Source organism: Phocoena sinus, chromosome 2 (genome assembly GCF_008692025.1).
Source record: "Phocoena sinus isolate mPhoSin1 chromosome 2, mPhoSin1.pri, whole genome shotgun sequence".
Taxonomy (NCBI): domain Eukaryota; kingdom Metazoa; phylum Chordata; class Mammalia; order Artiodactyla; family Phocoenidae; genus Phocoena; species Phocoena sinus.
Window position 1 is genome coordinate 93,370,594 of NC_045764.1, and position 27,825 is coordinate 93,398,418.

A 27,825-nucleotide genomic window follows, 5' to 3' on the forward strand; every position below is an offset into this window, starting at 1 on the left:
GCATGTGGGATCTTCCCGGACCGGGGCACGAACCCGTGTCCCCTGCATCGGCAGGCGGACTCTCAACCACTGCGCCACCAGGGAAGCCCTGGCAGGTGGATTCTTAACCATTGCGCCACCAGGGAAGTCCTCAAGTGTCTCTCAAATGTGTAAAATATCTCACAATTAAAAAGTGAATAAATAATATCTAGTAAAGGATTTGGGAAGGACTGGTCTAGATATTTCAGCTCCCACTAAACTAAAATTTAACTTTTAAGGAATGCTGATGATAAAATTGGAACCATAGTGCATAAAATCATGTCTTTTTAGTTTCTAAAATTACAAGTTGCATAAAATCACAGGAGTAAAATAGAATTATAGAAGGAACTATGGGCCACAGGTAGGTAGAAAAAAATGATTAACTCAGATTAAAAACAAACAAAAAAACCTGAAATGGTATCTGAACCAATTTAAGCAATCAGAGATAAACCCAAGTTTCAGCCTCAGCCAAATGTTAAAAAATGTTATCATTAGAGGAATGAATTTCATTTACATTCTGGAAATAAAAGTTTTTATAACCCTGTCCTTGATTAATGTTAAAACGACAATGTAAGGTTTAAGATTTTTTTTTAATGATGGGGTGTGCATCTACAATAAAAGTTTTTAGGTTTCAACTGGCAGAAGCTGGCCCTGGGGACTCAGGGACCTCTTGTGGATAATCAACAATTTATCAGTTCTAATCTGAAATGCCAGTCACTATTGTCTAGTGCTTAGTAAATGGTTTGGGTAAAAATGCATAAACAAATTAAGCTGAAATCAAACAAAGTCTGAGTTATGACCCAGTGTTAAGGAAAGGTGGGAGGGGGGTCGCGTTTTCCAGGTAGAGAAAGGGTCATTCTAGGCAGAAAGCAGCAGTCGAAAAGCTAGAAAGGGTGAATACGCGGAGCATATTCCGGGAACACTAAGTAATCTGGTGTAAATGGAGGGAAATGGAACCTCAGCTGGCCAGACCGTGGGGGTTACTGCTCTAGCATCCAGCCCAAGGGGTCTCCCAGCTTTCCCCCTCTTCCCGGCTTCTAACCCATTCTAGGACCCCCTTTCCTACTCTCTGCAGGTTTCTCCCCTCTGGCAGAGCCCATGGCCCCGCCCCTGAAAAAACCCTGCGCCGGAGGCGGAGCCTCGGTGACCTTCTCACCCCGCCTTTCTATAGGCGCGCAGGGCTGACGGTCGGCACCGTTTGATGACGTCACGGTCATTGACAGCGCGAAGCGGCGGCTGCTGCCGCAGTAGTGAGCGGCGGAGTAGGAGTGTGAGTTGAGCTCCTGACAGGCCAGGGGGCCTTCAAATGGCGCGGCGGGGAGGCCAGGGGTTTGCAGCCAGGGCGGCGGGTTTGTGGTCTGCAGTGTCGTGAGGCTGGGGGAGGAGTTTGGAGGCCCAGCAACCTGACTCCGGAATCAGGGTTAGGGGGCGTGTTGGAGGGGAGGCTGCGTCCGGGCCGGCTGAACCGCGCGGTAGCCAGGTCCGGGGCTAGCAGAAACCTTAGGGTCGGGACTAGGGTGAGGGTGGTGGGTGTCCAGGGTGTGGGCAAGATTATCTCCAGGGGTTCAACCTTGGAGGTGGGTGGACCACGCTCATGAATCTCTCCTCCTCCTTCTCCCGCTTGCTCTCGGTGGCTCACGCGGGCTGCAGGTGCAGCATGTCTAGTCTGGGGGCCTTGGGTGGCACCCGCGCCGGGCTAGGACTGTTGCTGGGCACCGCCGCGGGCCTTGGATTCCTATGTGCCCTTTACAGCCAGCGGTGGAAACGGGGCCAGAGCCAGAGCCAGCCCAGCTCCCTGGACTACATGCAGACTTCAGAGCCTGGACGCCAGGGTAGGAGACGGTCTCTTGAGGCCGGCCTCAGTGACTGCTGAGGGGTGGGCCTGGGGTCGGGGCTGCCTTTAGCAGAATCTGTGGGACAGGACAACGGAGGAAGGAATAGGAGGGTGGGTGCGAGGCCCGAGAGTTTCACGTTTGGGGAAAGTTTATTGAAAAGGAAAAGCAGTCTTCCTCTTCTGTCGTCTTTCTCCTGTAATCGCAGGAAAGTATACTGCGAAAAGGCTTAGCTTTCACGTTTAGTTCTGGCCACAGGAGTGCTATATATATATTAAAGGCACTTGATTAGTGTGGGTGAGCTGTTTAATAAGTAGAGGAAAAGTCCAAAAGAAGGTAAAAGGAAAAACTAGTCTTGTAGGAATTAAAAATTTTTGAGGCTTATGTATTAAATTAGGTGTTAAATTTTGCAGGCACCTTGGAGACTATCTAGGCCAAGTTTTAAAAATCCTTCTTATAAGTCGATATTGAAAAAGATTGTGTAACTTTCCCGAGGCTGTCACAGAGCAAGTAAGTGGCAGCTGTGCTGCTTGCTCTCCTGAGTGGCCTGGTCACCTGTTCCTGTGGACTTTCCACAGCATGGGGCTGGGAGTGCACTTACTGCAATTGAAGCTGAATATGGCTGGGAGCCAGCCACGCTGAAATGGGTAGTGCTTTCGGTTTTGTAAAAACTTTCCTTAACTAATTGGAGCAAAGCATCTAGGGCTGGTTCAAACCACTCCCAGGTGTGTGTGATAGAGGAGCATTCAAATCATCTCGCCCTGTGTTAATTGGGAACAAGTGTTGCCTCTGATTACCAAATGCCAGATGGTTTGGAAAAGTTCGTTTTTGAAGTCTTCAAAGAGTTGTCACCTTAGATTGCAATCATTTGTCAGCATTTTATAGCACTAGGTAGTAACCTAGTGTTGCAAATGTGCTTGTCCTTCCTTTCTTTTCCTTGTATTTTGTTTGTTTGTAATTTCTTAGCTCTAGTGTTTCTTCTGCTGAGGTTGGGAGAAAGTGGCCACATTCCCAGGGATCTTTCTTGCTTTACCTACTGGAACACTGTTGGGTGTGTATTGTAATCTGGCCTAGATTGTTACTAGATTTCCTTTAACAGCTTTATGCTTGCTTGGACTGTGGGTCCTGCCTTACTGGTTTCTTCTCTGTTTTTACATTTTCCAGTCCACTTGCCTTAGGTAGCTGTCAGTTTTCTAGCACTTACTGTTAGCATTTACCTAGAGCTCAATTCAGGGCTCGGCAATGGTGTTTTTCCAATGGGGTTTGGGTGGGCTTTTCCCAGTGTACCTTTTCTCTCAGTAACTGCTCCTTTTCTCCTTGCCCCTCTCTGATGATACTAAATGAAGCTCTTGAGAGGAGCTCAGAGTTTTCTTTGCCATTCTTTGTAAAATGAAAGATCAGAGTTTGAGTGAGCTCCATTTTAATTTTGCTGTGGGTTACTATTGACTGCCTGGGATTTGGGCATGAAATATAGTCAGATAAAGGGTTTTCTTTAACTCTAGCAGGACAGCTGTCCTTCCTTCTGGATACCACACTCTTGTGAGCATTTTACATGATCTGCCATGGTATGCAGTACTGCTGAAGGGCCCTGGTGTGGAAGATTTTTGGAACAGAGGGCTCTTGTTTGGAGGTTGGGACCTTGATTTTTTTCTGGATCATTACCTGGGACTCGTGAACATATGCTCTCTGAGCCTCAAAGATCTTTGTAAATTGAACTCCAGTGAGAAACAAGTGTTTCTGAATTCTGGGTGCGAGATCGTTTCCTCACTCTCTCCCATGGGCATCAATGTCTCCTGTCCTCCTTCCTGCAGTGAGGCCGTTGCGGGCAGCTCCAGGTGAGGCTGGTGATGCTGCGGTGCTTCCGAGCCTTCCACGAGAAGGGCAGGAGGAGGTGCTGGGCCGTCTGGAGTTTGTACTGACCAGCCTGCTGGCGCTGCGTGGGGAGGTGGAGGAGCTGAGGCGCAGCCTGCAGGGGCTTGCTGGGCAGATTGTGGGCGAGGTCCGGTAAGTAATGCAGCCTCCTTTTCTGCCTTGTCCCCCGCTCCCCAGCTTTTCCCTGTCCCTACAGCTTTTCAGCCTTTGCTGTCCGCCCGTCTCAGGACGAAGCCAGTTTTATAGCTTCTCACCTAATTGGCAGGGAAGCCATGTGCTTGATTCCTTGCCTTGCACAAGTTCTTGCTGCTTTTGGGCCCTCATGGCCTGTTGTAGCAGCTGAAATGCTTTGTTCTGACTAACCTGGTCTGCCGTGCAGGCTGGGGCCAGTGAGCTGCCCTGCTTGCTCTCCTGAGGGTAGAGACCCAGGATTTTCTCTGCTTTTAGCTCTTTAATGAGCAGCAGTAGTAAGAGGCTCCCTCATGGTGAGGGGAAAGGCAGGCTGGATAGGGCCCAATGGCACCTTCTAGAAACGAGCCTGCTTTTCAGATCCCACCTGGAAGAGAACCAGAAAGTGGCCCGGCGGCGAAGGTTCACATTTGCCCGGGAGAGGAGTGACTCCACCGGCTCCAGCTCTGTCTACTTCACGGCCACCTCGGGAGCCACGTTCACAGATGCTGAGAGCGAAGGCGGGTGAGTCTTCTCTCCTGGAGACAGCTGTAGCTTCAGCCAGGTTACGTTTTGTAAAAGTAATGTTTATAATGGAAAATTCACACCAAGCTGCTGTAAATAATTTTTGGAACAAGGTAAGGGTATAAATAAATGAAATACAGAACAGTTGAAATAAGAAAAACCATCCACCAAAAACAAAAACACCACTTCGTACCTAAAAAAGAAAAACCATCCACCTTATGTCATCCAGACAAGTTGAAATGTTAACAGTGGTTAGTGCTTGCATCTGTTATTTTCCTCCGAGTAGGTTTGTTTTTTATGTAGTTATTATATCTTTTACTTTCGTTTTCCTGTAACATTGGTTGGGCGTTTCCCTGTGTTACCACAAGGACTTTGTAAGCTTTGTCTTAAGACTGTTTCCTTCACTGAGTGGCTGGGCCAGGTCTACAGAGCTCTGTAAGCACTAAGCATTCTCCCTCCCTCAGGAAGTTCTCTTCCCATGGGAGAGGCCTGCTCATGCATCTTGGCCATCTTCACAGGTGGGCGGTGACTCACCTGAGTAATTGGTGGCCCAGCAGGTCTGACCATAGGCCTTACTGTGTGTGAGACAGGGCCGCAGGCAGGAGTCTGGTGGACAACCCCCAAACTTGGGCAGGCAAAGGGCTTTTTGATTTTAAACCACTAATGCCATTTTGAAACTTTGGTCCCAAGGACGGAGTCTGAATGAATATCTTTGTTGGGGTGCCCGATACTGTAGGTGGCAGCATCTGCCCTTCTCTGCTGTGAGGTCCAGTCATCCAGGTGGCCTATGTGAGGTCTAGAGGCTGGTCTCTCCTTGGTGGCCTCTGATGACCTTTCTTCCTCCTCAAGGAAGAGCCTGGCGAAGTGAACAGTCAAGCCTTCTGTCAGGTCAGAATGACTGGTTTAGCTAAAAACATGCACACAGAAACTAAAAACTAAAACCAGCCATTCAGGATGATCTTCGCAGCCTGTCCCTCTTCAGCTGAAAACACTTTATAGTATTAACTACTGTTTATCCTTCCTCTGTAACAGACACTGTACAATGCACTTCAGAGGTATTTCCTCATTTAATCCTCACAAGGTTCCTGTGAAGTAGGTGATGTTCTTTGCCCTGTTTCTCAGACAGAGACTTGAGGCTTAGCGAGGTTTGATGCATGCTTTCCCAGGGTTATACAGCTCCTAAGCACAGGCTCAGCCAGGCTTATCTGCCTTCTGAGGCATGGCTTGGTCGTCAGGGCACAGAAGGGCCTTCACAAGAAGACATGTCGCCTGCAGTCCCGGGCAGGTCTTCCCATTGATTAAGAGCTGCCTCAGGGGCTTCCCTGGTGGCACAGTGGTTAAGAATCCGCCTGCCAATGCAGGGGACACAGGTTCAATCCCTGTTCTGGGAAGATCCCACATGCCACGGAGCAACTAAGCCCGTGCGCCACAACTACTGAGACTGCGCTCTAGAGCCTGTGAGCCATAACTACTGAAGCCCGCGTACCTAGAGCCCATGCTCCACAGCGAGAGAAGCCACTGTAATGAGAAGCCTGTGCACCGCAACAAAGAGTAGCCCCTGCTCGCCGCAACTAGAGAAAGCCCACACACAGCAACGAAGACCCAATGCAGCCAAAAATAAATAAATTAATTAAAAAAAAAAAAAGCTGCCACGGCTCACTGCCCAGGGAAGACCTCTCCAGAGCAGTACGGTCTGTTCAGTACATCTTCTTCAGAAGTTTCAGCCTTGTTTTCTTGTTTGAACCATTATATTCTCCTGCCTCCTTATCTGGTTTTCTAAGAAAATTAAGAGTAGTATTTCTCTCTTTTTCTACGTCACTGCCATTGGGCATCTGTGCTGAATTTAACTATTGCTCAGGTGCCTCTTGAAATAAGTGAGGTCTTGGTAAAAAGCTTTGGTCCTCCATTCATGACTGCTGTTGCCTGGGTTGTCTGATCCCTATTATCTGTATTCTCAAGGGCTCAAAGAAGTAGCCCTTTTCTATTCAATTTACCTAGTACCTCTGGGCTGAAACATGCTTCCAGAGGGCTGTGTTAGAGGGGGCAAAAATGAAATTAAAATTTGACACATCTGGGAACTTCCCTGGTGGTGCAGTGGTTAAGAATCTGCCTGCCAACATAGGGGATATGGGTTTGAGCCCTGGTCCAAGAAGATCCCACATGCCGTGGAGCAACTAAGCCTGTGTGCCACAGCTACTGAGCCTGCACTCTAGAGCCCGCAAGCCACAACTACCGAGCCTGTGTGCCACAACTACTGAAGCCCGTGTGCCTAGAGCCCATGCTCCACAATAAGAGAAGCCACCACAGTGAAAACCTGCGCATCACAACGAAGAGTAGCCCCCGCTCGCCGCAACTAGGAAAAGCCCCCGTGCATCAACTAAGACCCAACACAGCCATAAATAAATATATTAGTTAATTAAAAAAAAATAAAAATGGACACGTCTGGATTGAAAAGAAAGGACAAAATAGTTGATAGTGGGCCCTGAGACTTAAGGAGCATCTCTATGCAACCCAAGGAAGCCGATCACTTGCCATTTGAACTTTATAACTGTAGAACAGAAGGAGAGGTCACAGCTCTGCCCAAGACCAGGATACTAGAACTCAAACCCCTTAGTGATGATCTTTAGTAATTGTACAAACTTCTGGGGGCAGTGAGAGCCAGAGTGATTAACCAGGGAAGCGTGCAGGTGCTTCACAGCTTGGGATGCTCACTGGGGCTCCCAAGGCCATAAAGGGCAGGACTGGGCTGCCAGCCACCTGTAGTGGTGTGAGAGGAAGGGTGTCTTTCTTAATTACAGCTCTAGCAGGCTCAGCCCCATGATCGACCCTAAGGCATGTGGAAGCTGATGGTCGTGCATGGTTCAAGACTCTGGTTTAGCTGGCTGCTATCTGGGGCAGTGGCCACGGTGAATCATTCATTTTGCCATGGTTATGGTCCAGGGGGAATTCTGGGAGGAGACCAGAATTCTGTAATGACTGGTCTGGAATGACTTTAAACATGTGGGCCCTGGGGAAGGAGAGCTTTTTTGAGGGATGAAAGAATAAGATGATTTGATGGGCTACTCTACTCCACTGAAAGCTGTGTTCCCTCTTTCTTCCAAATAAATAGCAACTTTGAGCTCCCAGAGGATCAACTGAATGTGGTAGAGTCAGAATCACTGGGTGGGTCCGTGAGCTTGTCCTCAGAGCATTGTTCCAAACACAGCTTTAGTTCCCTCCCTGTCAAAACGTAACTTGCCCTACAGCTCCTCTGGCAAGCCTTCCCAGGCATCCCAGCCAAGAGCAACTGCCTGCAACCTCATTGCCACTCCTTCTTGGGCCTTTATCACCTCGTTCTGCTAGGTCTTATCTTCCCCCACCACTGAGAGTCTCTCAGGGTCAGGGCCCAGGCCTGGTTGTCTTTGAATGCCTCAGCTCAGCACCTCTAATGGGGCTTAGGAGTTGAAAGAAAGAAAAGTAATTGCCAGGAGGGGGTGCGTCTATAACCGAGTTCTTGATCACTGACCTGGGGGCTCTCCTCAAGGAGTAGAGGTGGCCTCCTTGCTTCAAGGGAGCCTTGGGTCCTCGCCCTGCTGTGGGAACCGTGTGTCCTCCTGAGTGCACAGGTCCAAAGGGCCTTTTCAAAGGTCTCTGCAGGCTTTGACTCATCTCAAAAGCTGCCGGGCATGTTAAACAAAAGGGCCACCCCTTTTTCTCTGGTGGATTTCTCCAGAGGCTGGGTTGGTGGTCCAAGAAATGTGAGAGAATGCTGTGAATGTCGAGACAGCAGCCCTTGAGCTCTGGCACGTGAAAACTATCTTTTGGAAGAGATGGGGCTGGAAGCCCATGGAAGTCCAGGTGGCCGGTGTCTGTATTCACTCAACAAGTGTTTGCCAGCCTGCTGCATGTAAGGCAGCAGGGTTGCAGATTAGTGAGGCAGAGCTCCTTGAAGTGGGGCTGAGGTGCAATAAAAGGTCTCCTCACCACGCCGGCCTCGCTAGAGCTTCCCTGTCTCACAGGGCTCTACCAGCTCTCACTCTGGGTGGCAGCAAGGCCCCTCCTGACCTCTCCTTTTCCTTGTCCAAGTGAGCTTCCTGGCCATTAGGACCCAGCAGGATCACAGCATTGCAGGACCTTCCTCTTAGCCTAGCTCCCTGAAGAGACTATGCTGATGCCTGTGCTCCAGCAGGGATGAGAGCAGGGGTCCCCCCCCGGGAGATTCCTGATCTGCCAAGGTAGCCTTCAGCTGAACAGGGAACGGGGTCTCCTTTTTGCACTGGGAGATGATGAGACTCAAGCTCGCACCCCCCAAAAAATCCATTTACTCATTTTACCTTTGGGCCTGGCTGGGCTGAGTAGGGGCACTGGTAGATGCTGATTTGGCTGATTTGACTTTCTCGTTTGGGGCAGGTTATTGTCTAAGCCTAGGAATTGGTAGCGAGTTTCTCTAGGCTGTCTCTGTGGTCTTGCTCATCATCACCCAGGTTGGTTGTGAAATCTGATACCACTTTTCCTTGTCCCTTTAATTTCTAAAGTTTTTACTGCAAATTGCTAGAGGGGAGAGATACTTGGATAACCTCTTAAAAAGCAAGGTTAGGAAGGTTACAGGTTACCTACAAGTACCTCAAAAGTTCCTGTAATAGATGTAACTGGAGCCAGTTTGTTAAATGAGTCTGAAAGCTCCTCTATAAAGAAACAGCATGGGGCTTCCCTGGTGGCGCAGTGGTTGAGTCCGCCTGCCGATGCAGGGGACACGGGTTCGTGCCCGGTCCGGGAGGATCCCACATGCCGCGGAGCGGCTGGGCCCGTGAGCCATGGCCGCTGAGCCTGCGCGTCCGGAGCCTGTGCTCCGCAATGGGAGAGGCCACAACAGTGAGAGGCCCGCGTACCACACACACACAAAAAAGAAACAGCATGCGTGGATTGGGCATCAAGTCTGGTTTCTCACCTGCTGCCTTCTGGAGCCGGCCCCCTCATCATCTCTGGCTTTCTGGATGAGGAAGACAGCACTTCGGCCCACAGCATTCAGCCCCTGACCTTAGGCTGTCTTGTATTGACTTTATTCGTACATGTCTCTCCTTCAGGTCCAGTCATAGGGGTCCTACCCCTTTCATTTCAGGACAGAGAAAGGCTTATCCTTAAGTGACTCAAAGATCTTCCTTGTGCCTTGGAACCTTCTGGCTTTGATGGAATTTGCTTCTCCTTCACTCAGTCTGGAGGGCTCTTTGGTATCTGGTTGTGACCCCTGGAAGCCTTATCTTCTGCTCTACTCAGTTTTTGTCTGATTCATTTGGCAATTAGGGAACACACCATAATCAGCTGCTGGTGGAGGCCAAGATCCAAGAGAAACTTGGCTTCCTCTTCAGTGGCTGCATCAGGGTTGGGCTCCCTAGGAGACATCTGGCTCATAGTGGCCCCATAGACACCTTCCCAAGGGATTGTTCACATCTTTCTACTTTCCTGCTTCCAGCTGCAAAAGGGCCCCTCCCCAGCCCTGGCAACTTCCCAGGGTTTTCAAGGGCTACTCCTGTTGTGGTTTAGGTTTGGTTGCTGACTTGGGACAGAGGTATACACTGAATTGAGAAAGAAAATGTGGGTATCTGTGGCCGCCCATGGCCGCAGAGACTGGCACCCACCCATGTTGGTTCTGGCAGGTGCATTTGGCTGATAAAGCAAAAATGATTGACAGACCCTTAGCCTGGTGAGCCATCTAGCTCAGGAGATCAGCTACATCTTAAGGTTGTTTTTTTTTTTAACATCTTTATTGGGGTATAATTGCTTTACAATGGTGTGTTAGTTTCTGCTTTATAACAAAGTGAATCAGTTATACATATGTTCCCATATCTCTTCCCTCTTGCGTCTCCCTCCCTCCCACCCCTCCAGGTAGTCACAAGGCACTGAACTGATCTCCCTGTGCTATGCGGCTGCTTCCCACTAGCTATCTACCTTACGTTTGGTAGTGTATATATGTCATTTCTCTCTCTCGCTTTGTCACAGCTCACCCTTCCCCCTCCCTATATCCTGAAGTCCGTTCTCTAGTAGGTCTGTGGCTTTATTCCTGTCTTACCCCTAGGTTCTTCATGACATTTTTTTTCTCTTAAATTCCATATATATGTGTTAGCATACGGTATTTGTCTTTCTCTTTTTGACTTACTTCACTCTGTATGACAGACTCTAGGTCTATCCACCTCATTACAAATAGCTCAATTTCATTTCTTTTTATGGCTGAGTAATATTCCATTGTATATATGTGCCACATCTTCTTTATCCATTCATCCGAAGATGGGCACTTAGGTTGTTTCCATCTCCGGGCTATTGTAATAGAGCTGTAGTGAACATTTTGGTACATGACTCTTTTTGAATTACGGTTTTCTCAGGGTATATGCCCAGTAATGGGATTGCTGGGTCATATGGTAGTTCTATTTGTAGTTTTTTAAAGACCCTCCATACTGTTCTCCATAGTGGCTGTACCAATTCACATTCCCACCAGCGGTGCAAGAGTGTCCCCTTTTCTCCACACCCTCTCCAGCATTTATTGTTTCTAGATTTTTTGATGATGGCCATTATGACTGGTGTGAGATGATATCTCATTGTAGTTTTGATTTGCATTTCTCTAATGATTAATGATGTTGAGCATTCTTTCATGTGTTTGTTGGCAGTCTGTATATCTTCTTTGGAGAAATGTCTATTTAGGTCTTCTGCCCATTTTTGGATTGGGTTGTTTGTTTTTTTGTTATTGAGCTGCATGAGCTGCTTGTAAATTTTGGAAATTAATCCTTTGTCAGTTGCTTCATGTGCAATATTTTCTCCCATCCTGAGAGTTGTCTTTTGGTCTTGTTTATGGTTTCCTTTGCTGTGCAAAAGCTTTGAAGTTTCATTAGGTCCCATTTGTTTTTTTTTTTTTTTTTTTTAACATCTTTATTGGGGTATAATTGCTTTACAATAGTGTGTTAGCTTCTGATTTATAACAGTGAATCAGCTATACATATACATGTGCTCCCATGTGTCTTCCCTCTTGCGTCTCCCTCCCTCCCACTCTCCCCCTCCCACCCCTCCAGGCTGTCCCAAAGCCCCGAGCTAATATCCCTGTGCCTTGCGGCTGCTTCCCCCTAGCTATCTACCTTACTACGTTTGTTAGTGTGTATATATCCATGACTCTCTCTCGCCCTGTCAAAACTCACCCTTCCCCCTCCCCATATCCTCAAGTCCGTTCTCCAGTAGGTCTGCGCCTCTATTCCTGTCTTATCCCTAGGTTCTTCATGACATTTTTTTCCCTTAAATTCCATATATATGTGTTAGCATACGGTATTTGTCTTTGTCTTTCTGACTTACTTCACTCTGTATGACAGACTCTAGGTCTATCCATCTCATTACAAATAACTCAATTTCATTTCTTTTTAAGGCTGAGTAATATTCCATTGTGTATATGTGCCACATCTTCTTTATCCATTTGTCCGATGATGGGCGCTTAGGTTCTTTCCATCTCCGGGCTATTGTAAATAGAGCTGCAATGAACATTTTGGTACATGACTCTTTTTGAATTTTGGTTTTCTCAGGGTATATGCCCAGTAGTGGGATTGCTGGGTCATATGGTAATTCTATTTGTAGTTTTTTAAGGAACCTCCATACTGTTCTCCATAGTGGCTGAACCAATTCACATTCCCACCAGCAGTGCAAGAGTGTCCCCTTTTCTCCACACCCTCTCCAGCATTTATTGTTTCTAGATTTTTTGATGATGGCCATTCTGACTGGTGTGAGATGATATCTCATTGTAGTTTTGATTTGCATTTCTCTAATGATTAATGATGTTGAGCATTCTTTCATGTGCTTGTTGGCATTCTGTATATCTTCTTTGGAGAAATGTCTATTTAGGTCTTCCGCCCATTTTTGGATGGGGTTGTTTGTTTTTTTGTTATTGAGCTGCATGAGCTGCTTGTAAATTTTGGAGATTAATCCTTTGTCAGTTGCTTCATTTGCAAATGTTTTCTCCCATTCTGAGGGTTGTCTTTTGGTCTTGATTATGGTTTCCTTTGCTGTGCAAAAGCTTTGAAGTTTCATTAGGTCCCATTTGTTTATTTTTGTTTTTATTTCCATTACTCTAGGAGGTGGGTCAGAAAGGATCTTGCTGTGATTTATGTCATAGAGTGTTCTTCCTATGTTTTCCTCTAAGAGTTTGATAGTTTCTGGCCTTACATTTAGGTCTTTAATCCATTTTGAGCTTATTTTTGTGTATGGTGTTAGGGAGTGATCTAATCTCATACTTTTACATGTACCTGTCCAGTTTTCCCAGCACCATTTATTGAAGAGGCTGTCCTTTCTCCACTGTACATTCCTGCCTCCTTTATCAAAGATAAGGTGTCCATATGTGCGTGGGTTTATCTCTGGGCTTTCTATCCTGTTCCACTGATCTATCTTTCTGTTTTTGTGCCAGTACCATACTGTCTTGATTACTGTTGCTTTGTAGTATAGTCTGAAGTCAGGGAGCCTGATTCCTCCAGCTCCTTTTTTCGTTCTCAAGATTGCGTTGGCTATTCGGGGTCTTTTGTGTTTCCATACAAATTGCGAAATGTTTTGTTCTAGTTCTGTGAAAAATGCCAGTGGTAGTTTGATAGGGATTGCATTGAATCTGTAGATTGCTTTGGGTAGTAGAGTCATTTTCACAATGTTGATTCTTCCCATCCAAGAACATGGTATATCTCTCCATCTATTTGTATCATCTTTAATTTCTTTCATCAGTGTCTTATAATTTTCTGCATACAGGTCTTTTGTATCCTTAGGTAGGTTTATTCCTAGATATTTTATTCTTTTTGTTGCAATGGTAAATGGGAGTGTTTTCTTGATTTCACTTTCAGATTTTTCATCATTAGTATATAGGAATGCCAGAGATTTCTGTGCATTAATTTTGTATCCTGCTACTTTACCAAATTCATTGATTAGCTCTGGTAGTTTTCTGGTAGCATCTTTAGGATTCTCTATGTATAGTATCATGTCATCTGCAAACAGTGACAGCTTTACTTCTTCTTTTCCGATTTGGATTCCTTTTATTTCCTTTTCTTCTCTGATTGCTGTGGCTAAAACTTCCAAAACTATGTTGAATAAGACTGGTGAGAGTGGGCCACCTTGTCTTGTTCCTGATCTTAGTGGAAATGCTTTCAGTTTTTCACCATTGAGGATGATGTTGGCTGTGGGTTTGTCATATGTGGCCTTTATTATGTTGAGGAAAGTTCCCACTATGCCTACTTTCTGCAGGGTTTTTATCATAAATGGGTGTTGAATTTTGTCAAAAGCTTTCTCTGCATCTATTGAGATGATCATATGGTTTTTCTCCTTCAATTTGTTATTATGGTTTATCACATTGATTGATTTGCATATATTGAAGAATCCTTGCATTCCTGGAATAAACCCTACTTGATCATGGTGTATGATCCGTTTAATGTGCTGTTGGATTCTGTTTGCTAGTATTTTGTTGAGGATTTTTGCATCTATGTTCATCAGGGATATTGGCCTGTAGTTTTCTTTCTTTGTGACATCCTTGTCTGGTTTTGGTATCAAGGTGATGGTGGCCTCATAGAATGAATTTGGGAGTGTTCTTCCCTCTGCTATATTTTGGAAGAGTTTGAGAAGGATAGGTGTTAGCTCTTCTCTAAATGTTTGATAGAATTTGCCTGTGAAGCCATCTGGTCCTGGGCTTTTGTTTGTTGGAAGATTTTTAATCGCAGTTTCAATTTCAGTGCTTGTGATTGGTCTGTTCATATTTTCTGTTTCTTCCTGATTCAGTCTTGGCAGGTTGTGCATTTCTAAGAATTTGTCCATTTCTTCCAGGTTGTCCATTTTATTGGCATAGGTTGACCATTTTATGGGCATGATCTTTTGTATTTCTGCAGTGTCAGTTGTTACTTCTTTTTCATTTCTAATTCTATTGATTTGAGTCTTCTCCCTTTTTTTCTTGATGAGTCTGGCTAATGGTTTATCAATTTTGTTTATCCTCTCAAAGAACGAGCTTTTAGTTTTACTGATCTTTGCTATCGTTTCCTTCATTTCTTTTTCATTTATTTCTGATCTGATTTTTATGATTTCTTTCCTTCTTCTAACTTTGGGGTTTTTTTGTTCTTCTTTCTCTAATTGCTTTAGGTGCAAGGTTAGCTTTTTTATTCGAGGTGTTTCCTGTTTCTTAAGGTGGGCTTGTATTGCTATAAACTTCCCTCTTAGAACTGCTTTTGCTGCATCCCATAGGTTTTGGGTCGTCGTGTCTCCATTGTCATTTGTTTCTAGGTATTTTTTGATTTCCTCTTTGATTTCTTCAGTGATCACTTTGTTACTAAGTAGTGTATTGTTTAGCCTCCATGTGTTTGTATTTTTTACAGATCTTCCTGTAATTGATATCTAGTCTCATAGCGTTGTGGTCAGAAAAGATACTTGATACAAATTCAGTTTTCTTAAATTTACCAAGACTTGATTTGTGACCCAAGATATGATCTATCCTGGAGAATGTTCCATGAGCACTTGAGAAAAATATGTATTCTGTTGTTTTTGGATGGAGTGTCCTATAAATATCAGTTAAGTCCATCTTGTTTAATGTATCATTTAAAGCTTGTGTTTCCTTATTTATTTTCATTTTGGATGATCTGTCCATTGGTGAAAGTGGAGTGTTAAAGTCCCCTACTATGAATGTGTTACTGTCGATTTCCTCTCTTATGGCTGTTAGTATTTGCCTTATATATTGAGGTGCTCCTATGTTGGGTGCATAAATATTTACAATTGTTATATCTTCTTCTTGGATCGATCCCTTGATCATTATGTAGTGTCCTTCTTTGTCTCTTGTAATAGTCTTTATTTTGAAGTCTGTTTTGTCTGATATGAGAATTGCTACTCCAGTAGCAATTCTCCAATTTCTTTTGGTTTCCATTTGCATGGAATATCTTTTTCCATCCCCTTACTTTCAGTCTGTATGTGTCTCTAGGTCTGAAGTGGGTCTCTTGTAGACAGCATATATATGGGTCTTGTTCTTGTATCCATTCAGCCAATCTGTGTCTTTTCGTGGGAGCATTTAGTCCATTTACATTTAAGGTAATTATCGATATGTATGTTCCTATTCCCATTTTCTAAATTGTTTTGGGTTCGTTATTGTAGGTCTTTTCCTTCTCTTGTCTTTCTTGCCTAGAGAAGTTCCTTTAGCATTTGTTGTAAAGCTGGTTTGGTGTTGCTGAACTCTCTCAGCTTTTGCTTGTCTGTAAAGGTTTTAATTTCTCCATCAAATCTGAATGAGATCCTTACTGGGTAGAGTAATCTTGGTTGCAGGTTTTTCTCCTTCATCACTTTAAATATGTCCTGCCACTCCCTTCTGGCTTGCAGAGTTTCTGCTGAAAGATCAGCTGTTAACCTTATGGAGATTCCCTTATGTGTTATTTGTTGTTTTTCCCTTGCTGCTTTTAATATGCTTTCTTTGTATTTAATTTTTGACAGTTTGATTAATATGTGTCTTGGTGTATTTCTCCTTGGATTTATCCTGTATGAGACTCTCTGTGCTTCCTGGACTTGATTAACTATTTCCTTTCCCATGTTAGGGAAGTTTTCAACTATAATCTCTTCTAATATTTTTCAGTCCCTTTCTTTTTCTCTTCTTCTTCTGGAACCCCTATAATTCGAATGTTGGTGCGTTTAATGTTGTCCCAGAGGTCTCTGAGACTGTCCTCAGTTCTTTTCATTCTTTTTTCTTTATTCTGCTCTGCAGTAGTTATTTCCACTATTTTATCTTCCAGGTCACTTATCTGTTCTTCTGCCTCAGTTATTCTGCTATTGATCCCATCTAGAGTACTTTTAATTTCATTTATTGCATTGTTCATCGTTGCTTGTTTCATCTTTAGTTCTTCTAGGTCCTTGTTAAATGTTTCTTGCATTTTGTCTATTCTATTTCCAAGATTTTGGATCATCTTTACTATCATTATTCTGAATTCTTTTTCAAGTAGACTGCCTATTTCCTCTTCATTTGTTAGGTCTGGTGGGTTTTTATCTTGCTCCTTCATCTGCTGTGTGTTTTTCTGTCTTCTCATTTTGCTTATCTTACTGTGTTTGGGGTCTCCTTTTTGCAGGCTGCAGGTTCGTAGTTCCCATTGGTTTTGGTGTCTGTCCCCAGTGGCTAAGGTTGGTTCAGTGGGTTGTGCAGGCTTCCTGGTGGAGGGGACTAGTGCTTGTGTTCTGATGGATGAGGCTGGATCTTGTCTGTCTGGTGGGCAGGTCCACGTCTGGTGGTGTGTTTTGGGGTGTCTGTGGACTTAATATTTTAGACATCCTCTCTGCTAATGGGTGGTGGTGTGTTCCTGTTTTGCTAGTTGTTTGGCATAGGGTGTCCAGCACTGTAGCTTGCTGGTCGTTGAGTGAAGTTGGGTGCTGGTGTTAAGATGGAGATCTCTGGGAGATTTTCGCCGTTTGATATTAGTTGGAGCTGGAAGGTCTCTTGTGGACCAGTGTCCTGCGGCGGCAGAGGCCGGCGTGACGTTGTACCAGCCTGAGGCGCACCGTGCGTTCTCCCGGGGAAGTTGTCCCTGGATCCTGGGACCCTGGCAGTGGCGGGCTGCACAGGCTCCCAGAAGGGGGCTGTGTATAGTGACCTGTGCTCACACACAGGCTTCTTGGCGGTGGCAGCAGCAGGCTTAGTGTCTCCTGCCCGTCTCTGGGGTCTGCGCCTTTAGCTGCGGCTCGCGCCCGTCTCTGGAGCTCCTTTAAGCAGCGCTCTTAATCCCCTCTCCTTGTGCACCAGGAAACAAAGAGTGAAGAAAAAGTCTCTTGCCTCTTCGGCAGCTTCAGACCTTTTCCTGGACTCCCTCCCAGCTAGCCGTGGTGCACTAACCCCTGCAGGCTGTGTTTACGCCGCCAACCCCAGTCCTCTCCCTGCGCTCCGACCAAAGCCCAAGCCTCAGCTCGCAGCCCCGCCCGCCCTGGCGGGTGAGCAGACAAACCTCTCGGGCTGGTGAGTGTGGTCGGCACCGATCCTCTGTGTGGGAATCTCTCCACTTTGACCTCCGCACCCCTGTTGCTGCGCTGTCCTCCGTGGTTCCGGAGCTTCCCCCCCCACCCCCCCAGCCACCTGCAGTCTCCGCCCTTGAAGGGGCTTCTAGTGTGTGGAAACCTTTCCTCCTTCACAGCTCCCTCCCACTGGTGCAGGTCCCGTCCCTATTCTTTTGTCTCTGTTTTTTCTTTTGCCCTACCCAGGTAGGTGGGGAGTTTCTTGCCTTTTGGGAGGTCTGCTGCCAGCGTTCAGTAGGTGTTCTGTAGGAGTTGTTCCACGTGTAGATATATTTCTGGTGTATCTGTGGGGAGGAAGGTGATCTCCACGTCTTACTCTTCCGCCATCTTCCCCTCGTTCCACCATCTTAAGGTTTTATCTTAAACTTTTATTTCTTTATTTATAAGAAGAATACATGCTCAGTAAAGCAGTCATATCTAATACTGAAGTATAGGGGGGAAAATTAATTCCTTGACCCTGTGAGATCTCCTGCCATTTTGGTACATACCTTTCTAGGCTTTCTCTTTTTGTCTGTTTTCTGGCAGACTTGGTGGTAGCTAAGCAGGGGATTCTCATACTGGCCTCTGACTGTCACAGGGCCCCAGCCCATACTTCCCATAGGAAGCTTTCTCTCAAGGACTAATTCCTGCCCCTGAGTGGAGGGGAATGCTTCTTAGTTGGTGCTTTGGACAACAGTGCCGTGGAGAGTGCCTCTTTGTGGGTGGAAGCAAGACCCCAGGGATCTGAGGCTAAGGAATCCCTCCCTTGACCTTGTCACTTACATTTCTCTGCCACAGTTACACAACAGCCAACGCTGAGTCTGACTATGAGCGGGACTCTGAAAGGGAGAGTGATGACGACGGGGAAGATGAAGTGAGCTGTGAGACCGTGAAGATGGGGAGAAAGGATTCTCTGGACCTGGAGGTGGCTTCAGGCCCGGCACCTGAAGCCCTGGAGGCTGGTGGCTCCCCTGGCCCAGAAGATGTGCTGGCCCTCCTGCAGCAGGCAGACGAGCTGCGCCAGGGCAGTGAGCAGGGCAAGCGGGAGGGCTTGCAGCTGCTGCTCAACAACAAGCTGGCGGTGAGGCTCCAACTGCCTGTCTGTCCTCCATCCCCCACTAACCCCCCGCGAATGTGTCACTGACCCTGCGAGGTGACGTGGGAAGGGAAGTGAGGGTGAGGTGGCTAGGTCTGCATCTGCACCCAGGGTTGTACATCCTCTTCCTGGGAGGCTGAGCACCGGCCCTGTGTGCTGCCTGCCCCAGAGCTGCTTTCTCTGCCAGACCCAGGGCAGTCGGCTGCCTCCTGTAGAGCTACTGCAGAAGAGCTCCTCCTCTCACCTTAAGGAGAAATGTGGAAAGAACTAGAATGTTTTTCCCTCTTTTATTTCCCTTGAGGCAGAGCCACAGCTGCCTACCCCATTTAAAGCTTTCATCACAAGTGACAAGTGTTAGGTCACTAGGTCACTCAACCACAATTCCCTTCTCAGGTTCACTGCCAGAATTTATGCTCACCTGGCTATAAATGCCTCCAAAGTTAGAATTTCCTTTTTCTTGGGCATTTTCACAAATTTTTCATTGTTAGCAAGACTTCTCTGTTGTTGTGCCTCATTACATGTTGGAATTGACCTTTCTTCCTCACAGTATTAAAAGGCCAGAATGCCCTCACTCTGTGGGTTGTGCAATCTGTTGACTAGGGATAATGTCATCAGCTAACTGCAGGTGAGAGGTCACGTGGGGTGGCCTGATGTCAGTGTGCATAACACACTCAAAGGTAGGGTGTGGGGAGAAGGTCGAGCCCCAGTTCTCTGCAGCTGAGAGAAGGGGGCCTTATCCCTCTGTTTGGTTTGCAGCATGGAAGCCAGCAGGACTTTCTCTGGCGCCTGGCCCGGGCCTACAGTGACATGTGTGAGCTTGCTGAGGAGGCAGGTGAGAAGAGGTCCTATGCCCTAAGTGGTAAGTGCTGACAGGTTCCTGGTGGGAAGGCCACTGACTGACTCTGAGGGTGGAGCCAGCCCATCAGCTTGGGGCCCAGGGGAACCACCAAGACACACGCTGTCGGTACAGCTGGGGCTCTACTACTCTTTGGGACAGACTGGCTCCCAGAGACCCCTGCTTCCTCCTGGAGACAGAGAGCAACCTCTGCTTCTCTGCATGGCATGGTGCTTGAGTCACACGGGTATACACGACTTTAGGAGTACAGTTGAACCTTGAACAACAGCGGTTTGAGCAGCACACGTCCACTTATATGTGGATTTTTTTTCAATCCACAATCCATGGTTGGTTGGACCCAGCTATAAACTACATGTGGATTTCTGACTGGGCAGAAGGCCGGTGCCCCGAACCCCCACGTTGTCCAAGGCCAATTGTAGTTGTATCATATTAGCACAGTTCTGTGTTCTCATTCCTCAACTACAAAAGGCACAACGTTTCTTAATCTGAGGGTTTTTTTTGCTGTTGCTTAGGAATCTGGTTTCAGTTATGGAGCCTGTGGGGCAGGTGTTTAAGAATGAGTGGAGTATGTTTGGTGAGTGCCCAGAAGGAGCAGTTTGGGAGAATACTGCTAGGTTAGAAGTCCCTGGGGTCTACTTAGCAACTCTGTTGTCAAAATCTGTACCTGGGGGTGTAGGGTACATCTGACTTGTGCCAGGTTCAAGGCCTGTCCTTCTCTGTCATGAGGTCATTGAGAACCCTGGGACTTTAAAAATAGAGACTGGTTTTATGGGGAAGGTGATATGTCCTGCCTACCTACACATCCTTTGAGTCAGGCACCATCAGTGGACTTCCAGATCTTGTGGTTCAGTTATCCAAAGTTAACTGCTTTCCCACTTTTATAAGTACAGTCCTGCAAACACTGAATCTTTGATAATGTAGAGTGACAGTACCTCAAGATCATTATTCTAAACAGTTATAGAATTCTGCCAATATAGAAAGGTCAATTGAGTTGAATGTTTGATATAGATCTTCAAAAAAGTCCCTGGAGGGGCTTCCCTGGTGGCACAGTGGTTGAGAGTCCTCCTACTGATGCAGGGGACACAGCTTGCTTCTTTTCAAAACAGTTTCTGCTTCCCCTCTTAAATTTCAGGTGAGGATTCTGATCAGCCTTTGGGGCTGTTTTTTGCACTTTTGGTAGCAACAACCACCTTTCCTTTCCCTTTTGATCATCTCTGTGTACTAACAGCCAACATGAACCCTACAGGTGGAGGTGGGGCAGTGATTAGAGCTAGCAGCGAAGCCCGCACTGGTCTGGTCTGGCTTCCTGAGTATAGCACCTTGGACAAATCTGTTCCTCCTGGAGGTCAGAGGACTATGCAGTATCTTTGAAGACTCTGCTCTGGGATTCTAGCTTTTTAGGACCAACCTTGCTGGACCTTAAGTTCTTCATTTTGTTCTTTCTCTAGAAGCTGGACCACCAGGAGGCAGCGGGAACTGGTTTGCCTCATTCTTCACCATTATTTCCCTAGTGAGATAGTGCTTTGAAGGGGGCGGAGAAGTCCCCTAAGAGAAAATGTCCCTCAGTGGTGGAGCCGTATGGTTCTTCTGCTTGGATAGGGGAATGTAGGGTTCTCATCTGCTCTCTTTAAATGTATTTGTTGCATATACAAAATTATACCATGATTACTATCACTTAAACATGAGGAAACATTTCAGAATAGCCAGCCTATCACCTCAACCCATTACTTTTGTTCTCTGTCTTCCCTTCCAAGCCCTCACCATTTAAAAAATTTTACTAATTTTAAATTTTATTAAAGTATAGTTGACTTACAATGTTTCAGATGTACAGCAAAGTGATTCAGTTATACATATATATACTTTTTCAGTTTCTTTTCCATTATAGTTTATTACAAGATACTGAATATAGTTCCCTGTACTATACAGTAGGTCCTTGTTTACTTAATATGTAGTAGTCTCTATCTGTTAGTCTCAAATTCCAAATTTATCCCTCCCCCCTTCTTTCCCCTTTGGTAACCAGTTTGTTTTCTATGAGTCTTGTAAGTAAGTTTATTTGTACCTTTTCTAAAAATTTTTTTAATTCATTTATTTATTGGCTGCATTGGGTCTTTGTTGCTGTGTGTGGGCTTTCTCTAGTTGCGGCGAGTGGGGGCCACTCTTCATTGCGGTGCAGGGGCTTCTCATTGCGGCAGCTTCTCTTGTTACGGAGCACAGGCTCTAGGTGTGTGGGCTCCAGTAGTTGTGTCACACGGGCTCAGTAGTTGTGGTGCGTGGGCTCAGCTGCTCTGCGGCATGTGGGATCTTCCCGGACCAGGGTTCGAACCCGTGTCCCTTGAATTGGCAGGTGGATTCCCAACCACTGTGCCACCAGGGAAGTCCCTATTTGTATCCTTTTTTTTACATTCCACATATGTGATATTATATTTGTCTTTCTCTTCATTTAGTATGATAATCTCTAGGTCTATTCATGTTGCTACAGGTGGCATTATTTCATTTTTTTTTATGGAAGCCCTCTCTGTTCTAATCAGATTTCCCATTTTGCAGTGTTCTCTTTTCCCATGTGTAGGCGTGATGGTCCTCATCTGAAGGGCTCCAGCTCCTTGACATTCTAGGGGACCCTTGTCAAGAGCCTACATGTGTTTAGGCCTTGATTTGTTAGTTTGGGTGCCTGGAAAACTTGGGGAAGAACTACATGAAACTCATCTTTGGTCAGATCCCAGTCCATTTGGCTCTGGTGAGGAGTTCTGGCCTAGGGCCATGATTAATGTTCCTAGATCATGGATCCTTTTGAGAATTTGTTTTTAATGTTTATTTGTTTGGCTGCACTGGGTCTTCATTGCTGCACACAGGCTTTCTCTAGTTGCGGCGAGCGGGGGCTACTCTTTGTTGTGGTGCACGGGCTCTAGGTGCGCAGGCTTCAGTAGTTGTGGCACATGGGCTTAGTTGCTGCGAGGCATGTGGGATCTTAGTTCCCCGACCAGGGCTCGAACTCGTGTCCCCTGCATTGGCAAGCGGATTCTTAACAACTGCGCTACCAGGGAAGTCCCCCTCTTAAGAATTTGATCAAAGCTGTGGACCCTCTCCTCAATAAAATGCACATATACCTAAAATTATATACAACTTCAGTGGGATTCATGGACACCGTGAAGCCTATCCAGACCCCAAATCAAAAACTCTCCAGGGTAACGGTCTATTGGGGACAGTTTCTGATTGCTTTTGAGTCCTTTTATATTTGAAATGCTTCAAGCATATCAGGTAGGTATTATAAAAATAAGGGAGCTGGGGCAGCTGATGATGGATAGGGAGAACAAGGTGAAGCAGAAGTCATCCCTGAAAAGCTATTTGCAGCTCTTCATTCTGCTCAAGTGCATAAGTATTTACAAGTCCCGTTCGGGTAGGGGTTGGTGAGAGCAAAAGCAGTCATTTTTCCCACAGCCTTTCCTGTGGAAGGGTGCCTTGTCAACTCTGGATCACCTCTGTCTTACAGGAAAAGAAGCAGCGGAGGCCGCTCTGGAGAAGGGGAATGAGAATGCTGAGTGTCACCAGTGGTAATAACACCCCGCAGGCTCCCAGGAAGAGCCAGCATGGGTTAGAGTGGAGGAGAGCCCTTTTGTTTCTCTGCCCTGTGGCCAAAGAGGCATTTGCCAGAGGCACCAGGAGAGGGAGCTCTGGCCTTTATTTTCATATGTCCCATCCTTCCCCAAGCTAGGGACCCAGGGGAGTTTGCTTTGGGAAGTGCCTTGGGGATGAGGCAAGGGGGAATAGTTTTTCTTTCTGGTGAAGCTTGGAGAAACGAGTAGCTTTGGTAGTCACCCCTGGCTACAGAACTTGTGGGTTCTTGGCTCCTCAGAGAGGCTGGGACGGTGGCAGTTCCCCTCTCCCACACAAGCTCTTCATTCCCCTAGCTTGCAATCCCTGGCTGGTGGTGGACTTTGGCTTCTTCGCTTGGCTCGCGTGAGGAAAAGTAGATGTGAGCTCACCCCCAGGAAGTTCAGCAGTCACTAATATTACAAAACCATCAGCCCTGTCTGTGGTCTGACGTGAGGCAAAGTTCTGCCAACCCATGTGGGTCAGGGGCAACCTGTGTCCTGGGGGCGTGGTTCCAGCGCCTCAGTTTTAGTGAAAATGTTCCTTTTCCACCTCCCTACTTCCCATAACCCTGCCCTCAGACTGTGAGCTGGGAGAGGCTGTTTCTCTATCTGTTGCTGAAACTTTGTCTCTGCAGCGCCTCTTCTCAGAGGCCAGGTCATTGTTTCTTGGGTGTCACAGGTGCTGTTTCCCTGTGGGCTCTCTTGGGGCTCCTGGGGTCCCAAGGATGGAAATTGACCTCATACTTTCTTAGCTTTTCCTGGGGAACAGCTGTTTGGACTAAACTGGAAATGAGCCTCTGGAAGTATCCGATACAAATACCCCCAGATATTTAGTGAGTACACAAAAAAGCAACTTGGGCCTTTAGACACTCATTTGTCAACTGTGCTTCTAGAAAGGATGCAGAGGGGATGGGGGTAATATCTTCTGCCTTTGTTTCTGAAGGCAGAAGATAGGAAGCTGGCTGCCTTTGTTCTCCTGGGAGGGAGGATGTAGAGGAGAGGGCTGAAATCAGAGGCCTTTTCTTCCTCCTCTGCTTCTGTTGGTTCCCAAGCTAACATTAGAAATTCCTAGAGAATCCCATTCCCAAACAGCTTCCCAGTGATATACCTGTATACTTCCAAGGCTAATGAGACCTTCTTCTTCAATGTCTGCTCAGGAGACAAAAAGCAGTGTACTCAGGTCTCTTATACTTTGATGCTGATTTTTAGATACCTGCTTAAGTGTTTATGATAGCTATGACTATACTCATTATGAGGGGAAATTTGGACTGAGACCTTGCCTAAATATTAAGTATAAGAGAGCTTTAATGTGGAAGACCCACCTTTTTTGTACCTAGGGTACTTTGGAGAATTGTGAGCCTACCACTGTATCTGCTAAAGAATATGAATTGGGACCACAGGTCTGTGAAAAGAGGAATTAAGTACAGATGGAAATGATATTTTCATCTCTGGATAAGGATGCAGGCGCAGTGCAATTGCCCATGGGTGGGAATCCCAATACTGGCAGGGACGGTACTCAGTCCTTGTCCCTGAGCTTGCTGCTGCTTCCCCCTAGGTATGCAGTGCTTTGTGGTCAGCTGGCTGAGCATGAGGGCATCCAGAGGCGCATCCAGAGTGGCTTTAGCTTCAAGGTGAGGAAAGGCTTCTCCTCCTTCCCCGGTGCTGGTCTAGTCCAGATTCCCTGCTGCATCCTAGCTCCTTGCAAAGGTGTTCCTGCAGCCTCTGTGACTTGCCTCTGTTCCCTTAGTAATTCTGCTATCTGATGTTAGCTTATATTTATATTTTCCCCTCAGGAGCATGTGGACAAAGCCATTGCTCTCAAGCCAGAAAACCCCATGGCATACTTTCTCCTTGGCAGGTGGTGCTACCAGGTAAGCTAAATTTCAGGGCTTGACATAAGGGCCCTAACTAACTGTCCTGAGACACTGATCACCTTTACAAGGAAGAGCAGGGTCCTCAGCCTGGTCTGGCTTATGTGTTATTTCCTCTAAGTGGTCACATTAGTGGTGATTAGACCCAGTCCTATTTGGCCCTGTTTGCTTTCAGTACAGAACATTCAGTGTTCCTAAACGTACTTGAGTTTTTAGTCACACCTTGATCTCTTGGTGGCAGGTCTCTCACCTAAGCTGGCTAGAAAAAAAAACTGCGACAGCCTTGTGTGAAAGCCCTCTCGGTGCCACTGTGGAGGATGCCCTCCAGAGCTTCCTAAAGGTATTGGGGAAGGAAGGGAAGGGTGGACAGCAGCCAGAGTGACCTTATTTTTCCTAAGGACATTATTGGAAGGGGTTTTAAGTAGAGGGCAGTTTTATGTGTGCCTGTTCTATGGGAAAATCACAACCATCAGAAGAGCTTATAAAAAAATATAGATTCACTGAATCAGTCTCCAGGTTGGGGACTGGAACTCTGTAATAAACTTTAGCCCGACTTGGACTTTGGAACACCTCACTGAAATGTGTTCTCCCTTCTCCAGGCTGAAGAACTACAGCCAGGATTTTCCAAAGCAGGAAGGATATATATTTCCAAGGTAAACTCACCTGCCTATTTCAACATAGATGAAAGTATGTGTGTTGATATTTCTACGAACTCCTGAGGGCACACATATTCATCCCCTTCTAGTCTCCTGGTGGCATTTCTCCCAGGTTTTCACTGTTGTCTCTTCTCAGTGCTACAGAGAACTAGGGAAAAACCCTGAAGCTAAACGGTGGATGAAGTTGGCCCTGGAGCTGCCAAATGTCACTAAAGAGGTAATACTTAAGACCTTTACTAACACAGGGATCCTTCACTGAGTCATTATGTCACCCTTTCAGGAAAGACTATCTTCCTTTGAGGTCTTATTTCCTCCTTTTGCATGTGTGCTGTCTCGTATACATCTCCCCTAGGGGAGGAGACAGATTTCGTAGGTTCCAGGCTCTTCTGGGAAAGTAGGAAAAAGACTATGATAACAGTTTAGCAAGGAAGCAAAGGGCCCATTCTCAGGTACCAATGGTTTTGGAAATGTTGGCTTAGATTTTGAGTCCTAGTCTTATTCTCTTGTCTCCCTAGGATTCAGCTTTCCAGAAGGACCTGGAAGAATTGGAAGTAATTTTAGGAGAATAATCACATTTCAACGGCCTTCATGACTTGAGGGGGAAAAAAATCAAGTCTAAAAAAATCAAGTCTTTTTTCGCTTAGATTCTGCTTAGATCAGGAAACTGAGCAAGACTGGTTAAGGGAGTGTCCTGACTCCTAGGTCTGACTGCTACCTGCCACCATTCCCCAACTTCTTCTTATTGTCTACTGGTTAACTTATTCTAATCCGTTACCTAATCTGAAATTGGGGAAGTACTTGAGGCCCGGGTTTCTGTTACTCTCTCCGTAAAGTGAATTCTTGAAAAGCCAAGACTAGTATAACACCTGCCCTAGGGTACAGTGTGGGTAGAGCACTGAAAGCTGTCTTCCAACTGCTGGTGAGGTGGATGAAACTCCAGAGAGCTAGCTATAGGAACAAAACATAGAACTTCTCTCTTTTTCACTGATTAATATTCAACACCAAAGTATATAGTCCTAAAATCACACCCTAACCTACCCGGATAAAAGGTCGGAGAGTCCACGGGTATCGCCTCTTCTCAACCTATCATGTGGATTGTAACTGTATTCCTGGGCCGAGGGGCTGGACTACTTGACTTCCAGAGTCCTGGCAGCTTTTGGAACGACTGCAGTGCATAAGGCTTATGAGACTGTGAAAATAATGATCTGAGGAGTTGCCCAGAATATATTTTGGTACAAACCTGAAATAAACCAAATTTAACTAGACATGATTATAATCCCCTTTCTATGTTTGTTATAGCTCCTTATTCTTGCTTGACACTTCCATAACTGTTTTCTACTATGAGACTATTGCAGACAAGTAGAAAAACAGTACCAAATAGTTTAGAATAAGCTCTCTGGTTAATAATACTTCCTAATACTTCCAGAGAAAATTTTAGTTAAATGTAAAACATAAGAAGAGCTTATTTTTAGCCTAACAAGGCCTAGTCCAACTAAGCAGGTGTTCCCTGACCCTCTCAGGGCCAATAGCACAAAGCCTAATCCCATCTGAAAAGAAAATCCTCCCTACAAGAAAAATTGAGAAGTTTTTTAGGTCAAGGTCACTTAAATACTTTATAGGACTAAAAGATGAGATGCTTTTATTTAAGAACCAAGCTTCCATTCCAGAATCTGTTACTGTGGCTTTATTATTTCATCCCAGGTTTGTTCTGTAATGTAGAAACGAAAGAAGGCCTAGGAGGTACTCTGTTCTATAAAGTCAGGGAACAGAACTGTTTTTAAAACAAAGTTGCATTAAATTGTATCTTCCTATCTCCCTACATATAGTAGGATCAACACTGGCAACAGCAGAGATTTGCACTGCCTCTCCTCCTAATACTAGCCGAGAAGCCCTTTGAAATTGGAAGAGTTGGTTAGAACCCATCCTGAGTAGAAGTTTGAAGAGGAAGGAGTATCTCAAACCCCTGAAGTAGAATAATCTGGGCAAGAACCAGCCCTATACCATACAAAACTTAAAGAATAAAAACAAAGGCCACAGGAAAGCCATGGTGTAGCCATCTTGTGAGAGCTTCTATTAGGTTAAAGGAGTATAAAATGAATCATCTGAATGTGGGACTTCCCTTTTAAATTTTCAATTTTAAAGCAATAGAAACTGATCACCCTACCCAGAGCCAAAACTATATTATGAAGGCCCTATCCTGAAATATTCAGCTTGTACCAGAATAACTCCTACAAGCGGCACATTCACTACAAATAACTACTTTATTAGCAGTCCCACATTGAATCTACTTACTTGAAGAGCTTCCGAAATGTTTAAGATTCCAGAACTATCCTGAATTGCTCTTAGCATTAAAAGAGTAG

General features: G+C 45.8%; 1 protein-coding gene across 4 annotated transcripts; it reads left to right on the forward strand.

The window, feature by feature from the left end:
* The first annotated feature begins 1,143 nt into the window (after window positions 1-1,143).
* On the forward strand, window positions 1,144-26,730 carry RMDN3 (regulator of microtubule dynamics 3). 4 transcript variants are annotated; one of them, XM_032623381.1, is made up of 13 exons: window positions 1,144-1,288; window positions 1,669-1,850; window positions 3,662-3,854; window positions 4,272-4,415; window positions 18,195-18,477; window positions 19,249-19,351; window positions 22,836-22,896; window positions 24,494-24,569; window positions 24,732-24,809; window positions 25,051-25,149; window positions 25,409-25,462; window positions 25,602-25,682; window positions 25,981-26,730. In XM_032623381.1, the coding sequence occupies exons 2-13, from the start codon at window positions 1,676-1,678 to the stop codon at window positions 26,032-26,034; spliced, it is 1,401 nt and encodes a 466-aa protein (XP_032479272.1). In that variant the 5' UTR covers window positions 1,144-1,288; window positions 1,669-1,675; the 3' UTR covers window positions 26,035-26,730. The 4 variants fall into 4 exon arrangements, with proteins under 4 accessions (XP_032479272.1, XP_032479273.1, XP_032479274.1 ...); XM_032623382.1 differs by lacking the exon at window positions 1,144-1,288 and adding an exon at window positions 1,336-1,438; XM_032623383.1 differs by lacking the exon at window positions 1,144-1,288 and adding an exon at window positions 1,485-1,498.
* The last annotated feature ends 1,095 nt before the right edge of the window (window positions 26,731-27,825 follow it).